The 16,969-nt window shown below is 46.9% G+C and overlaps 1 protein-coding gene and 1 long non-coding RNA gene across 2 annotated transcripts in view; one reads left to right on the forward strand and one right to left on the reverse strand.

Moving 5' to 3' along the window:
• The first annotated feature begins 8,756 nt into the window (after positions 1–8,756).
• The window catches only part of LOC308182780 (store-operated calcium entry regulator STIMATE-like), a 33,252-nt gene continuing 25,039 nt past the window's right edge, over positions 8,757–16,969 (forward strand). Inside the window, exon 1 of the mRNA XM_080567913.1 lies at positions 8,757–9,001. Within this exon, the coding sequence (XP_080424039.1) occupies positions 8,893–9,001 (109 nt within the window). The 5' untranslated portion in view covers positions 8,757–8,892. The remainder of the gene's footprint in view (positions 9,002–16,969) is intronic.
• LOC308182786 lies at positions 11,462–14,142 on the reverse strand. Its single transcript, XR_013942073.1, has 2 exons — positions 12,729–14,142; positions 11,462–12,685 (listed from the first exon to the last, which is right to left on the reverse strand). It is a non-coding gene; the product is annotated as an uncharacterized lncRNA (long non-coding RNA).

Genomic DNA, 16,969 nt, shown 5'->3' on the forward strand with positions numbered 1-16,969 from the left:
TCCAGGAGAACTGTCTCAGGCTAACCCCTTTTTCTGCCTTCTACAACATTTGCTTCCTACAGTGCAAAACCAACGTTTGTTGGTTGAGTAATGGACTGGGCTGGGACACACACTGGGCATTAAGATCCTGAGAAATTTAACACAAGCCTCATTGCTTTTGTTCCTCCCACCCATTTCATTTCCAGTGTGATCATTACGGACTCTCCTTGTGCTTCTCTTACATCTACCAAGAACTTGGCTGTCTGCACAAGTGAGTTTTATCCTGAAGAAAGGGAGTGCATGCTTCTCATCAGACACCAGGTAGGAAAGTCACAAATAACAGTTCAAAGACAGTTCATGTTTGATTTGGTTTTGTGTTTGTTTGTTTTTGGTTATTATTATTATTGTTGTTGTTGTTGTCATTATTATTATTATTATTTGGTTGGTTGGTTTGGTTTCTGTTTTTTGTTGTTGTTGTTGTTTTTTAGCAATCACTGGGAAGAAACACCGTAAATTAACACAGGAGCAGATTTCAATGAGGTTTCCAGGCTGAAGTCAGGCTTCTTCCTGAATTACAAGAAAGCTTATTTGCTGCAGTACCCATTGCATCATTTTCACGACCACCCTGCTTCCTGCACACTCAGCTGCTCTTATGGAAAAAACAAAAAACAAAAAACAAAAAAAAAAAAAAAAAAAAAAAAAAACTCCCACAGTAATGCAAAGGGTGAAACTTAGCCAAAGGATTCAGTCCTCTTCTGAAAGCTTTTCTGTACCTGTGCACTTGCACCACACTTCATTATGCCCCTAACCACTACTTCTGCAGCTGAGATTGCACCGTAGAAGTGAAACGGAGTCCTCTGGCAGGTTATTAGCTTAAAGTTAGGTAGAATTTGCTGCTTTAGAAATATCCCATGAGAGGTAGCTGAGGTCTCTTCTCAGGATGACAGTCTGCAGCTTGAACTGAAATAATATCACTACCGCAGCCGTAAAAAATGCATTAAAGGAAGTCGAAACTGTCTTAGCAATAACATTTATAAAACATCAAGGGTGGCTTGTGAAGGAACCTGTGGTTTTCAAGAGCTAATTGAAGAAAGGCTTGGGAGCAGTGAATATTCGCCAGGTCTTGGCAAATTAGCATTTTATTTCAAGGCTCTTGATGAGCAATACAACTCAGGGGAAAATAATCAAGGTCTTCTCTGGTTCATGCTACATGAATTTTGTGAATATTTAGCATTTCGTCAGTTGGGTAGGTCCCCTTTTCCTAAGTGATCTTTCCTCATAAATTGTTACCCAGAAAGTCAGATTCCAGCAAAAGATCTGAAAGGCCTCATCCCTACCCACTTCTGTGGCCCTCTTTTCCCTGGGGAGATCTCAGACCTGTCAGAGAGACAGAAGAGCTGTAAAGAACAAAACCGTAACTGTTTTTTTTTCTTACTTTTTTTTTTTTTTTCTGAGCAGGAGTCTGATCCTGCCAAGTGAAAGGTGCAAGACACATGGACAGGCAAGTGATGTGATGCCTTCTCCCAGCGACTTACAGCACCTCCTATCCATCCTTGCTCCTGGAAAAGGCTTCCTGATGTGAACCTAAATCCACTCTGTCGCAATTCAGACCTAGGGCATCCTGCCCAGGCCGTAAATTCTAGTCTCCTCTCAGGCTTGAAGGAACTTGGATCTGGCCATCCCATTCTTACACAAGATGGATCTAAGCCATCAATCCGCACGTGGTGTGCTCCCGAAGCTCAGCCCTGTGCCAGGCAGCACAAAGAGCAGACTGAAATTGTACTGCAACTTTTCTTTTCCTGTTTGGGAAAGAAGTTTCATCTTCAAGGAATAAATTTATCAGAAAAGCAGATTTTGAGCCTTCAGATCGCTTCTATTCTTATCTAAATAGCCACAAACCTGGGGATCATCTTACCCCTATAAGCACTTAGAGGTGCAGACATCTGGTGTGATGACTGTCCTGCATGTACTTGCACAGCATCCACAGGAAAGCTCTGATCTCAGGTGGGATTTCTAGGCATTACAGAGTCACAAATAATAATAAAATATCCTATCAAAATGGACCTCCTCAGGAAATCTAGAGCTGACCCTGGGTGTGCTTAGACGGGTGCATGTACTCCAGTTAGGCAATCCTTGCTGGGCTGTCTCCTCTCACTTGTCAGGGTATGGGTATAGGTATAGGATACCTCCATTTCAGTGGCAAAGTCGATCTGAGATATCCCAGCCTCTTGCCCCAGCTCTGCAGTTCACCACCTTCATCAGTTGTGCCAGATTAAGCTTCTTAGGAGTTTCCCTATACACAGCAGAGTGATCTGAGTTAGAGGTGCAGAACATCATCTTGGCAATTACTTGCAGGGCTCCCAATACAACGTACAAATGCCATAGCAAAGCCAGTCATTAAAACTAGGCTTTCAGTCCACTCTCGCGATTATCATGATCAATCATTAAATCATTCTCCCATCAGGCTGGAGCCCTACAAACAGTGGGTGAACGGGCGGGTCCAGGAAAGATTCTGCACTCCAGGGCGCCGGTAGGGTTGAAAGGGGATTTCTCAGCGGCTGAGCTCTTGGCAGGACTCAGGAGCAAGGTCTGGCCTCCAATTGCTTGCGCTGGTGAAGATGAGCCGCCCTGCCATCACTGAAGTCTGCAGCCAGAGATAAAGTAGGAACACTGTAGGGATGCAGGGTGGTGTAGGATTGTCATCCCTGTAGGGATGTAGGACAATGTAGGGTGCAGAGGGGGTCCACCCTGATGTAGAACATCATTTCTGTAGGGATGGTAGTACCTGGAGGTCTCCCTCTGCAATGGTATAGGACCTTCCTTGTTTGCCTTCTAGCTCAGGAGAAGGGATGGCCGTGCCGTGGGAGTGCTCAAAAGGACAGATTTGCCCTAGAACAGCCGAGGGCACGCAAACAAACTACACAAACAATATCACAGGCCCTGTAAGGTGTGAAGCTGTTCCCTTTCACTCCATGCTAGACGCTGAACCTCTCATAATAACACAGCTAAAGCACTTACTGAACACACAGAAGAATTATCTTGACAATGACTCCTTGGAGTATCCTGAAATACTAAGTCCTGCTGGATGTTAAAATTGGTGTTGGCCTTCTTCTTATGAATATAAGCTAAAACTGACTGTTAAACGTTCCAGACCCTGTATAAAAAGAAGTAATTCAGCAAGAATAGGGTCTATTTACTCTTTAATCAGCAGGGATCATTGCCTGCTGGCAGCATGAATGAAGTCTGTTTCAAGTATCAGTTAAAGAAAGCTTTCTCTAGGGACCTTGTTTCAGAAGCAGTTTCTCCACCAGATGAGAAATAAAATCAAATAAATAATTTACGTCAGTGTCATCCCGAAGAGGGCAGTTTTCTGTGCCCTCCTCCAGCTTGCAGCAGAAACTGTCTGCAGACATTCTTCATCCCTGCCATCACTCTGGGGACCTCAGGGAGACAAAACACCTGAGTCCTTATGGGGCAAGTAAGTTGAAGAAACCAATGTCGTGGTGTTGTAAGAATCAGCATTTCTGTTCATTTTTTTAACACTTTTTACTTTTTTTTCTGACACTTGGGGCTGTCGCTGAGCTGCTGGTGGACAGAGTGAACCAGCCAACCACCACCAACAGCCCAACACCTTAATCTAGCTCAACGCCGTGGACTTATTTTATGCATTTTCAGATCTGGCTAGCCCCAAACACTTGCACCAATCCATGCTGCTAAGTGCTCCTCTTGCTGATGCTGCTCAACACTGATGTGGGTGCTGAGCCCACCGGCAGGCCCACGTAGGGTGGGACTGGTATGGAAAATGCCCTGATGTCCTTGGTCGAGGTTGGGTTTCAATGATTAATGAGATGCCCTTCCCTGTGCTCCTGTGGTTATGGGGCCCCACCGCTGCAACTCAAGTGAACAAGCATGCTATCTTTGAGCCCCAAATTAACACCTGGTTCTCTCAGTCATTGTCTTCTCAGCCAGAAGAGATGCAAAGATAACTCATAGAAGTGCTGTCCTTTTGAGAAACAAACAGGTAGACATGGAACACAACCCTTTATAATAATTCCTCTACACAAAGTAGTTTTGTAGAAGCTGTTCCCCAATGATGCCTATTGCTCCTGCAGGCTTTTCTGGGGAAAAAAAATGAAATAAAAAATAAAATAAAATAAAATAAAATAAAATAAAATAAAATAAAATAAAATAAAATAAAATAAAATAAAATAAAATAAAATAAAATAAAATAAAATAAAATAAAATAAAATAAAATAAAATGATCCCATTTTCTTTCACATTCCCACTCTCTCAAATGCTTGCCATTTTTCTCACCTTCCGCCCCACTCCAGCGCGCACATCTCTTTGTGTGATAACAAAACTGGGCTGAAGACTGGAGACAATGGAGCAACCATCCCAAATTTTCCATGAAACACTCCCTATGACCTCTCAGAACAGGGTGTGCTTTCCCTGCAACACCTTTTTTTTTAGCGACTCACAATTTTTCTGCTGGCCATTTACACCCCCCCCCCCCCCCCATCCTCTTCCCACCCACGGATGCCCCATTCTCCCTCCCCATCACTCGCTGCATTTCATTCTGTTGACTTCAGAGCATCCCTCCAATTTCATGAAATTATTTCTAATTCTCACCCTAACCTCCAAAAATGTTTGCATATTCTCCTAGCTTTATAGCTTTGCTCATCACCCAGGGGTGGCGTTTCCCTTACCTAACTTGAGATACCTACCTGAGAGCCCTTGCACCTCTCCCAGTGCAGCAGCAAATGGCTTTCGGAGCATTTATGAGGGTTTGCAGGGAGGTGCTGCTCCTGCCTCCCGCAGAGCTCGAGGCAGCCAGACATTCCCAGCTGATTTACAAGAGTCACCAGGGCAGCAAGAAAAACCTTCCTCGAGTCAAGGCATGGCCAGGCTTCTGCCCCCTGCTATCCAGCAGCCCAGCTGCCCCCTTGGAGCAGAAAATGAAACTGGCTCGATGTGATTTATTCCTTTCAAATCCACGCTAGCTGTTTTTTATTACCCCTAGTTGCTCATCCTCTAGGTGCTTATAAATTGATAGTTTGATAATTTTCAATAATATGTCCTGTATACATACATATATAGTATATATATATATAACTTGAATAAAGGTGGATGGGCTCCAGTCCCAAGGGACATGCACAATGCTTGCCCTTCTCCAGTCCTCTGACACCCCCTTGCCACGTCCCCTCTCTTAATCCCAAAAAAGCCACCTCCTTCCCTGCCCACTTAGTTCCTCCTGCACCCGTTTCTTCAGGCCCTTGGATACCTCATATTTGCCTCATCTCATCTTTCAACCTATTCTCGCCCTGTTCTCTCTCTTCTCCCCTTGTTTTAAATTAATTTTACTTGCCATCTGGGCCTGGCTAATCCTTCTTTATAGAGTGAAATAGAGGAGGTATTTTCTGTGGTTTCCATTATTTGATTTTCCACTCTGAGAATTCACAGATTTCCCCCATCCTTCATTTTCTTCTGGCTTTCATGCATGTACAGAATTGCCAGGACTGCTTTTTGCATCCCTGGTTACTCAAAACTATTTTGGTGTCTTGGCTTTTTTGATTGTAAGTTTACACCCATGCTCTAATATTTAAATTAAGTTTTACTGGGTCTTTATTTTCTTTCGATTACTCCTTTTTAATTTCTAGTTCTTAGGGAATTTCTGGCACAACTGCTTACTTGGTTTCCTTTTTCTTACGTGGTTTCCTTTTCCTTAACTTTGCTATTTTGGCAAGTGGCATCAATAATTCTCATCCGTATTTCTGTAAGCTCATGAAGACAGATGAAAGAAAATCAGCATCAAGTGACCAATGCCCCGTGAGCCTCTCCAGACTTTTATCCAGCCAAGGCTAAGGGTAAAGGAAGGATCACAGCCCTTCTCCTCTCTGTCGGTGAGATTGCCTGGAAAGCCCTGCCATTACCCAGCTTTCAAGGGCCTTACCCTGGGCAGATAAATGAACACATTTTCTCTCTGAACTCATCCAAAGTGCCTGCCTGGAAAACAGCTTTGCATCAACAGTGAGGATAAAATCCACTCCCACCAGGGAAATGACAGCCGCCTTTGCTATTACCAGTGCCCTGCCTGCTAAGCAAGTTTGCGAGAAAGAAAAAATAATAAAAAGTTTTAGCACCGTGATGCTGGTTCACAAGGCTTTGTGAACGATGGCTGAGCGCCCATCAGCTGTCTGCACCGTCGGCAGAGAGGGATGGAAATACCCAGAGAGCAATTTGTGGCTGAAATCCCACTTAGGCGAATTCCCAAATGCGAATTTCCTCAAGGAAAACAACAAATTGAGATGTGGCACTTAAAGGCACCAACCCACCGATATGGGGTCAGCAGCCGTGGTTTTTGGAGCAAGGCTGGGGGTAAACAGCACCCAAAGCCTCTGTGCCTCTGCAGAGAGATGGAAATCCCTGGGGAAAAAAGCAGGGAGACAGCTGCGGGGCATCTTAGGTGCCAAAATAATACAGCAGAAATTTAGGAGCCTGAGCGCACAGACTCTACATCTGGTACAGCTGAGCTTTATTATTTTTTTTTTTTCATGGGTTCAGAAAATCAAAATATTTTGAAGTGCAAATCATGTTTTTGCTAAGCCAAGGCTGTGGTTTCACGGTGGAGCGTGGAGAAGCCGCTCAGGGACAGCTGCCTCCTTCTTCAAGGAAGGGAGGGGAAGGGGCGAAACTGGGGTTTTTCTCTTTATTGCCCTTTTTATAGCCTGCATGTTTTCACACGTGCGAGGTACCGGGCTCTCTTGTAAATGTATCTGCACTCAGAAATAAGGTTTCGGACAACTTTCCATTGCTGAATGTGGTGGCAAGGAGGAATCAGCAGGAACAGGGAAGATGCACAACGGTTGGGACAGCCTTGGGAAGACTTTCCCCTTGTGCAACCCGCTGGTGCATCCCACATACCTTCTTTGATGGATAATGTGAAGGTTATTCAAAGAAAATGAAGTTTTAAGAAATACCAATCTAGTTTAAATGCTTTTTTTTTTTTTTTGTCTTGTCCGTGTTCTCCAACAGCTGTGCTGTACTTGGGCAAATAGAGTCTGAGGCAATTCCCAGGTGAAAAATTATCATCCAGCATCCAATTCTTAAAAATGCTTCTTTAACAGCAGCCTGGGAAATTTAAGAAAATGTAAAATGTTAGATCCTAAATAAATCTCTGTTGAGATACATACTTGCTTAATAGATGCTACCAGGGTGTTCAGCTGGCTTTATGTAAGAATATCAGCTTTAATATTTGATGTAGAATTTAATATAGAGGCAACTGATTGCAAGACACAAACAGGTTTACCAACCCAGGGGAACGAACCTTTTAATGAAGCTACCGATTACTACACATATGAAATCAGCTGAAAATGACTTAGCAAGATCAAACTTCCAGCTTGCCGATTGAACTCATGATTAAACTGTGATTAGAGCTGGTGACTTGAGCATCTGTCAGCCCACGATTCGCTTCTCCCTTGAAAAAAAGGAGGGACTGTTTCTGGTTGGTATGTTGATGTGTTGGCTCAGCTGCGGGACAGTTCCCATGATTTTCTTTTTTCATTTTTGTAATGTTTATCGTTGTTTTTAAGGCCATTGCTCGGAGTCATGCGATATGATGAGATTTGCAGCCCGCTCGGTTTTGTAACGAGATGCAAGCTCCTACGTCTCTAAGTCAGGGAGGAAAACTCAGGCACGGGACCTCAGTGCTCCCTAAAGAGGGCCACAAAGATACTGAAAAGACAGAAAAAAGTGAAAGGAGCACTCTGGGGGCAGCTGTAAAGGGGGCCAGGAGCTGCGTTAGGTGGAGCAGCAGAAAACACAGGTTTGAGGGTGCTGTTTGAGATCCAGACCCCACCAGCAGTCCCTGCAGTGTCTCAGATCGTCCTTCCACAAACCACAGGAATAGGATCATAGGAACCCCCCCCCAGTCCCTGCCAGGACCCCCATCCTCCCTCCCCAGCTCGCCGCCCCGAACCCAGCCAGGATCCTTCCCATCCCAGCACCCCAAATCCCACCAGGACACCCATCCTGGGACCCAGAACCCCACTGGGTCTCCTACCCACCCTCCCCAGCTCAACACCCCAAACCCCACTGGGATCCCCCTCACCACCAGCCTGGCACCCCAAACTCTTCTGGAATCCTGCCTACCCTTCCCATTCCAGCACCCTAAACCCCATTGGGACCTGCCTCAGCCTGGCACCCCAATCCCAAGTGGGACCCCAATCCCCCCTCCCCATCCCAACCCCCAAACCCCACCAGGACCTCCAAACCCCTCCCCCACCCCAACAACCCAAACCTACCGGGACTCCAACCCCGCCCCCACACCAACACCCCAAACCCCACCAGGACCCCAACCCCCACCCCTCCCCAACCCCACTGGGACCCCAATCCCTCTCCCCCCATTCCAACACCCCAAAGCCCCCGGCACCCCAACCCTCCCTCTCTTCCAATCCCAACCCTCCAAACCCCACCAGAACGCCTCCCACCCCCCATCCCAACACCCCAAACCCACCGGGACCCCAACCCACACCCCATCCCAATGCCCCAAACCCCACTGGGACCCCCATATCCCAACACCCCAAATCCCACCAGGACCCCAGCCCTCCCTCCCATTTCTAACCCCCCCAAAGCCCACCGGGACCCCTCCATCCCAACACCCCAAATCCTACCGAGACCCCACGCACACCCCAACCCCCCTCCCAGGATCCCAAACCCCCCCATGACCCCAAACACCCCCAGGCCCCCCCCCAACGTCCCCATCCCACCGCCCCGCCCCCGGGTGTGCCCTCAGCAGCCGGGACCGGGGCGGGGACGGGAGCGGCGGCGGCTTCGCTTTGTAGGCAGCGGGACCGCTCCGCTTCCACTCCGGTTCCGCTCCGCTCCCGCTCCGCTTCCACTCCGCTTCCCCCGGCCATGGCCGCCCCCCGGCCGGCTCACGGCTGCGGCAGCGGCGCGCTGCTGGGGCGCTTCGGTGTGCTGCTGCAGGCACTGCTGGCCCTCTGCGCCTTCAGCACCCTCATGTGTGAGTCCCCCATCGCCCCCCGGGCCGGGCACCCTGCCCCGGGGTGCTGGGGGTGGTGGGGGTGGTGGGGGTGCTGGGATGCTGGGGGTGGTGGGGATGCTGGGATGGGATGGGATGGTGGTTGTGCTGCTAAATTGCCTTTGCTCGGTGCTGTTGGGGGGCTCTTTATTTATAAGGCGTTTATAGGGTTTTTATTTATGGGGTGTAGAGGGTTTGCATGCAAACCGTAGTGTTTGGAGCAGAGGGGGTGCAGTGATTCGTGGTGGTTGGGGTGCTGAGTGCTTGCTGTTAAAGCTGGTGTGTGAAGCCTTAATCTGAGCAATCTTAATCTTGATCGAGCACCACGGGCTTTCGGCACTGGTGTGGAAAGATGGGCTCGGTTTGAGCTCAGCTGCTTAGAAAAGTTTAACAAAGGGTGAAAAGTTGTGGTGTAAGAGGACGGTTTGCTGGGAGGACTGAGAAAAATAGGCAGAGTCAGGTATGGTGCTGCTGGATGAGAGCACTGCTTCCCCTGATGGGGTTCTGGTGGTGTTTTGTTTAATTTTCTCAGCCTGGGAAGTGTTAGGGCTGGGGAAGGATTTTTTTTTTTTGGTATTACTGTGAGGGGTTGGTAACAGAGAAGCCCTGGGGAGAGCTGGGGGCACTGAAAGACCTGTGAAAACTTACTCTCCGCACTACAGCTGCGTCTTGCTCCGAGCTCTGAATCGCTTTTCTTTTGGGTTAAGTGATTTAACACAAGCTGAGTAACGTGCCAGAACTCGATCTGTTTTCCTTGTTTAAAGACCTGGGGTGACAGAGAAAGAAAGCTTCGAGTTTGGTTAAGTAGCTGCAGATTTTGAGGCTCGCTCGTCCTCTTCTACTGTCTGGAAACCCCTTCCAAAGGCTGCTGCTAGTGCCAGGCTGCTACTGAAGCTGCAACAGGTTCTTCCTGCGATAGCTGATGGCTTTTTCCAGCAGAAGTAGCCAAACTTCAGTGCTTCACTGCCTGCGTTTGCCAAGTATCAACTGCAAGAACAGCCTGACTTGGTGTTTCTGTTCCTATATGTGTGATGTGTGTGTATTGGCCTGTAAATCCCATGGGGTGTCCTGTGAAATGAAGGGCATTAATTGCATCAAAATGCTCCTGTGGATGAAAGTTTTGGAGCACAGCCACTGCTGGCAAATTGTCAGCCCCAGGGTTTGTTGCTCTCCTTCTTGGTGCAAGGGCTAATAGGTCTTTAATCATTAGCATCCTCTTGGCTAATTAGGAGAAACCAGCCAGCTGGGCAACTGCTTCATCCAGGTGTGGGGACAGAGCCATCAATGGAGCTTAAATTCAAATGCATAAAGTTTCCAAAATGTGCAACTACTGCTCAGAGAACACAGAAACATCTAGAGGAACTAGGATTAATGATAGCACGATGCTAAGCAAGATTTTGCAGGTGCTTATCTGTGGGTTGTGCTCACAAGGGTACGTGTACAGAATACGTAGGGTCACACGTACAGTCTGCAGCAGGATGGATAAGTTTGTGTTGTTATTAGAGTTTGTGGCCTTGATTTTCTGTCTCTTGGGGCTGTGGGAAGATTACCTCCTGCCAGGATGGTAGGAGAGCCTGGCTGCACATGGAGCTGGAAGTCAGTCCTGTGGGACTGCCTGAAGCAATGCTGTGTCAAGTGCACATCTAGACAGTGAAGCACAGGCTGAATGCGAGCCTGGAAGAGAATATTTAAGCACGTGGATCTGTCACCTGTAGTGTGAAGTGGGGTTAGGACAGCTCGCTGGCTTCCCTCAGGCCACTTTTGCCTGCTGCAAAGGCTATGAAAGGTTAATTTAGAGCAAAGGATCTTCAGCAGCAGAGGGAATAACTCGTTTTCACTGTAGGAGGAAGAGTGGGATGTGTGCTCCCCTCAATGTGGTGTATGTGAAACAGGTCCTTTATGGGGTGTAACTGTGACCCACAGGTAGAGGATGCCCAGCTTTATCTTATTGTGGTTTTATTAAGCTCACCCCCGTCACCATGAGCAGCAGTGAGGACAGTCCCTTTCAGCTTATGAATATTTTGTTGCTTTTCCAAGCCCTGTTTTCTAATGTAGTCGAGTCAAATTGCGCTGTGGTCCTGGGCTTGCTCTGGGTGCAACTCAGCCCCACTTGGCAATCAAATAAAAATTTGGGTTGTAAACCTTCGCACCTGCCTGCTGTGGTTTTGGAGGCACTTGGGCTTGCTGAGGACTCTTGCTCTGAGCATTTGAAGGAAGAGGCAGCGCAGCCTTGCAGTTGTGGGTGTTGCAATCCAGCTCCCCTGTACAAGAGCCCTCACGTAGGGAGGTCACAATGTGTGGATAATTGAGCAGTCCCAGCTGAAGCAGTTCTTCACACTGCCTTGATCACCACTTGCTGAGTGGAGAAAGCAAGCTGTAGGGTCTGGGTGTGATTTGGGGGTTGAGACCCTGCAGTTGCTGCTACTGAAGTTTAAAACTTCATTTTCTTTTTTTTTTTTTTAAGAAAGGGGCTGTAAACTAGCAAAAGTTGCCCGGACTTGTCACTTGGTCAGCAAAATCCCTTTGAAATGGGTGGAGATCTCGCACAAAAATCCTAGCCATAGCATTTTTTGTAGATTAACAAGTGCACAGCAGAATCAGATTTGGGGAGTTAAAGGATTTTTTTGTCCCTTGGGAATGGAAAAAAGCTTTCCTTGGAGCAAACAAATTTGTTTCTACCCCACCGCAAACAATGTGAAGGACATCTAAGAACAACTATTCCTCTTCCAGTTTCCTCCCTTCCTGAGGCTGTTGAGGCTCTGAGCTCCTGGAGGAGGTTTGTTGGTATTTGTGCTGCAGGTGTCAAAATAAGCTTATGGAGAGGGCTGGTCGCACCAGGCAGGGAGAGCTGTGCTGCTCCAAGCTCTGTAACCTTCTGCAAGTAGGAAAAAAAAAATAAAATTATTTTCTGCTTGGCTTCTGTAAATGGCTTGAGCCTGCCTAACGTGACAGCAGTGTCCCTTTAGCTCCTCTTGCACAGAGCTGCAGGATGCTCCTCCAGCACTCCTTGCCTTAATTTTCTGAAGACCTTGTCCCCAGACACTGGTCCCCAGGCAGGGTTCAGTGATGGAGATGTGCTGTTAGCAGCTAGGATGAGTGTTTTTATTGTTGTGGTCCAAGTAGCTTGTCCTGAGTCAGCTCCACAGGACAGGAGCGTGCCGGACTGTAAAAAAGCAGTGGTTTCCACTTGTGGGGAATTCCTCTTGCTGTATTTTTTGTCTTTTCCTGACCCACGTGGACTTACCAGCATCCAGTCCCAGTGCGTCTTTCTCCAGGATGATGGGAAGTGCGTTTAGTAGAAAACGAGAAACAGTCTCCCAGTGCATGGATGTGTCTGAACGTCCTTGTATTGAGGGTTGGTGGGAACAACAGCACTCAGATACATCCTGCCCATGCAAAGATCAGGCTGGTTGCTGTGTGTGCTTTGGGCTGCTGTGTTTCCATGCTTCCTGTGTGGTGCTCCAGCTCTTACACAGCAAGAATCTCTCACGAGCGAGTGGAAGCATGTGGAGAAAGAGAAACTGACTGATAAATCACTGAATCTGTGCAGACTTCTGAAATAAGTTTGCCCAGGACGTGGGAGCGCTGCAGGCTTACTGTGCCCAAGGCAGTCTCCACTGACTCTGCTTCCTCTAACACAAATGCTAACTCTTTGGTTATTTATACCTACTTATTTATACCTTAACCATAACTCTTTGGTTATTTATACCTACGTCGGGACTTCACCATGACAGATGCTTTTCCGTCTCGGGGAAACAGCTAACCTTTGTAGTTTTGTTGTCTTGGGAGGTGTGAAGCACAGGGCTGTGCTGACTCCAGGGGTCAGTTTGCATGTAGGTTAAGCAAAAAGCTGCATGTGGCGGGACTCTTACGACGTTTTCTGCTTCAGTACGTCTGAAAACCTTCTGAGCTTGGAAACCCACGTTGCGCTTTGTAAGCTGGAAGGTCCACATGGTATTTGATGTGCTTTGTTACACCAAAAACACATCTATCCACAAAGCTCTTGAATTTTGGTTGGTTTGGAGGCTTTTTCCAACCTAAGAGATTCTATGAAATAATAGTCTTAAGATATAAAGCATTCCCCTTTTTAAAACCTATTTTTTGAGGGATTAACATGAAATCTGATGATGCTTTGTGTGGAGAGTCACTGCTGCCTCCCTTAGGGCAGAGTTAAATAAAACACTGTTTGAGCTGGAGTTCAGCCCCAATCCGTGTCTGCTGTGAGACTTAATGTGTCATCATATAACAGATCTTGTTCTTGACATGTATTGTATGGCTTGTGGTTTCCAACCACTGTAATGATGGCCATAAAAATCCATGCAGAAATAAGACACAGGGGTGATGCACCCATTGCATAAGGTAGGAAAAACTGATGCCCATCCTGAAGCACTGTGTGGCTTTCACCTGTGCACTTCATGCACCCAGATAGCTGGATGCTGCAGCTGAGGATCTCAGTATGTCTCTGCAAGGTGGATGATGGGGAGGTGTTGCTGTTCTGTGAGTTCCAGAGCTTCTGCACTGGGCTTGGGGGTGACTCTGGATTGGGATGGGGAATAGGAAGGGATGGGCTGAACTTCATCAGCAACCGCAGGGGAGAGGGAAAAGGAGTAGCTGTTAGGTAGGGTCTTGGGGAATGAAGATGCCTGGTTCTTTTGGTGTTGATGTTTGTTTGTTTCCAAAAGAAATAAGTGATTACTTTCCTTAAGGACCACCGACATCAGCCTGGGAGTTCTAGTACATGGCACTGTGCAAGACTTCCAGGGTCTGTATTGCTTGAGCAGGGTTTTCTGAGGACCTAAATCTCCTATCAATACGTGTTCATCTTGCAACATGGAGCATTCTATGCCAGAAGAAACTTTCTCTAGAGGATGCTGAAGAGTAGCCAAGCAATAGCCAGATACCTTCAGTAGGAGCTAGTGCCATCTTATTTCCCAATTGCCTCACGTCCTGGAGAACCAGAGATAAAGCAGAGCATATCCTTCGTTGTTACTCCTTCCTTGAGTAAAGCATCACCTCAGCCAGTTTTGGTACAGGTGTGTGTATGTCCCTGAAGCCTTGGTACAAGGATGTTTGGGAAAGAATAACTATATATATATATATGTGACTATATATTATATGTGTGTGTGTGTATATATATACATATATATAGGAATGAGCATATATATATACTGCAAACTAGACAATATATGTCAATAGCATCTGCCTCAAACCACAGAGAGATCATCCCTTGCTGCTCTGTGAAGTGATGCTGGGTGTGTGTTTTGATCTTTTCCAGCTCAGGCACGTGCTTATCTTGCCAGCAGCATGTTCTCTGCTATCTGCAAGCCGGGGCTGCTGCTTCCTCCCATTGTGTCCCGGGTCAAGCTGTCTGGGTAACTGCGAGCTCAGGCTAAGAATAGTGCAGCCCCCAGGGCTTTGGTCTCCGTATCCTGCATGTTGGCTTCTTCCTGTCTGGGGCTTGGAAAAAGCCTGGGAAAGGGTGTGTCCTTCAAATAGGTTGAAATGTGTTATTGGGGACCCCACTGCCTATAAGTAAAGCAGAGGCTGGGCAGAGGGAGACCTTCTGTTTCCTGCCTGGTACAGGAGCTGTAAAAGCAAGAAATAAGGCAGCGTGGTGCTGTCTCAAAGATGGGCTTCCTGGCTTTATGGTAGGGGACTTAGCTAGTCATTTGCTTTAAAGCAAGTAACAGCATACCTAATTCTGTGTATTGCAGCCTGGGTTTAGGTGGGCTATTCCCAATATAAGTACTCTAAGTGCTTTTAATATCACGTTCGTTTTAAATATTCATCCTCTGGGGCCTGTTGCTGAGCTCCATGGGGTCAGGCTTGGTCTCTGGTAAATCAAATCCTGGAGGATTTGAGGTTTAGAGTCATAGAAAGGATATGTCAGCTCCCCTCTTGAATCCTTTGGTTGATTGCAGGACAACTTCCCAAGGAGGTGATCTGACCCTCAGCCAAGCACACCTAAGCTTCTCCCTTTCATCTTGTAAAGAACTCATTTAGGGGTCTGTCTTGATGACAGGGGTCTGTCAGCTGCTACTGAATCTAATGCTGCCTAAATTAGATTTTATTTCCAAGAGGGGGCCACAGGCACACATCTTCTGCAGAGTACATGTGGTTGATGGGGGACACAGGGAGGATGCTGCACATGGGAGTGCTCCCATGCATGGGGTGAGGAACAGCACGAGAATCAGGTGATAGATGCTGTGTTTGTCTTAACTAATTGTTTATAATTGGGGATTAATTAAAATGAGTAGGCTGCAGAACAGCACTGCTGCAGTCTCATAACTTCAAGGAATTATATAGGTCTAGGGCAGGCAAAGCTGTTCCCTTTGCACTGCATCAAGAAAACACCCTAATAAATGTCTACCTTCTATTGCTCTGCAAAAAAATAAAATAAAAAGGAGCTGGTTCTAGTTGAGCTCTTACCTTCTTGTTTTCTGAGTCCTTACAGATCCATAATGAAATACTTTTCTCGTAAATGTACTTTTTACATTTTTTAGGTCCTTATTCAGATGTCCAACTTCCACCTAGCCTGGTGGTCCTCAGGGAACTTCAAGTGTCTATGATCATTATTGTCCTTGACTTGAAGAGGAGGGATCTGGGAGTATTTTGTTTCCTGCTCCGCCCTTTCTCAGCAACGGACAGGGTATTTCTCATTGCTCATCTTCCTTCCCTTTGCTTAACTTCATGATATTTGGTCTGCAAAAACTGGAGCCAAGCAGGGGGAGAGTAACCCGAAGGGCATCAACTCAAGAAGGCAGGAGTCCCCTCAGTTGTGATCCTGTCTCTTGAGTGGGATAGGTTTGGGTCTTCTGCTCCTAGAAGAGTCAGGAACAGCTTTTTCCTACCTTCCCAGCCTTTTCCTGAGATGTTTTGGACCACACAACAAGGCTAAATGTCACTCAGTGCCTCACCTCCGTGCTGCAGCACAGCTCAGGACCGTGGAGCAGCCTGTGTGCTTGCGAGTGGGCTGGGACTTTGTGAGGCTTCCTCTTGTTTTTGAAGACTGCCTTTGAAGCCTTTCCAAAGGAAACGCATTCTTACAGTGTAAACTATTTCATTGCTGACATCCACACGCTTTATTGTTAATTGAGATCTAATTGGAATAATCGGGGATGAGATTGAAATAGGTGCAGTGCAGGGTTAGCTCCTGCAGGAGGAACCTAGTAGACAAGCAGTATTCATTTTCTATTTAACTTTTTTTTCCCCCATGGTGCTTGGTGTAGCACCCTGCTCTGCTACAGGGACCCTCAGCTGTGGACGTGGGGAGTTCAGCTTTGTTTCACCCAGCATCTCCTATCAACCTGCGGAGTCTGCAACAGAAATATGCCCAACTCCCCCGATAGGGAGGAGTAAAACAGCTTCCCATTGTGCTAAAAGGAACAGCTTAACAGGCCACTGACCTTGGCTGGGAATCACCTTAAACATGCTGCAAACAGCTGGACTTCAGAAAGCTGGTGGAAATGTTTTTTCAAGCTTCCACTTGAATCAAACCCTGCAGCAATTATTTCCAACTTGTATTCACCTTTAGGCTCACTTCTTCTTTTAGACCTCGAAGACTGGTTTGAAAGCTTGCTTGTATTTTCAGTGGTGTCTTTCCCTTAGATTTGCCTCCAAAATCTGCCTACAGGTTCATGTGAATGGTACTTGTTCCGTATGATACTTCAACTAGTTTTCTGCTTAGTGATGTGGAAAGCACTAAGTTCAGGACTACCTTGTGTGCATAGAACATGCTTGGAAAGATTCCTAAAGAAGCATCAAACATATGGGGCCATGGAGGGAAAACGCACGCCAGCAAGCTGTGCCCTGGTAGCCTGGGGTGTAGTGCAAACTGCTGCCCTAATTGGTAATTGGGCTTGCAGGTATCTGGCAGTCGGGGAGGATTGCAGCTATGAAGATGAAGCATTCTTCATCTCTTCACTCTGAGTGAAGAATTTCTTCCTAATA

The sequence above is a fragment of the Anser brachyrhynchus genome (assembly GCF_964034855.1).
Source record: "Anser brachyrhynchus genome assembly, chromosome: 1".
NCBI classification, from domain to species: Eukaryota; Metazoa; Chordata; class Aves; order Anseriformes; family Anatidae; genus Anser; species Anser brachyrhynchus.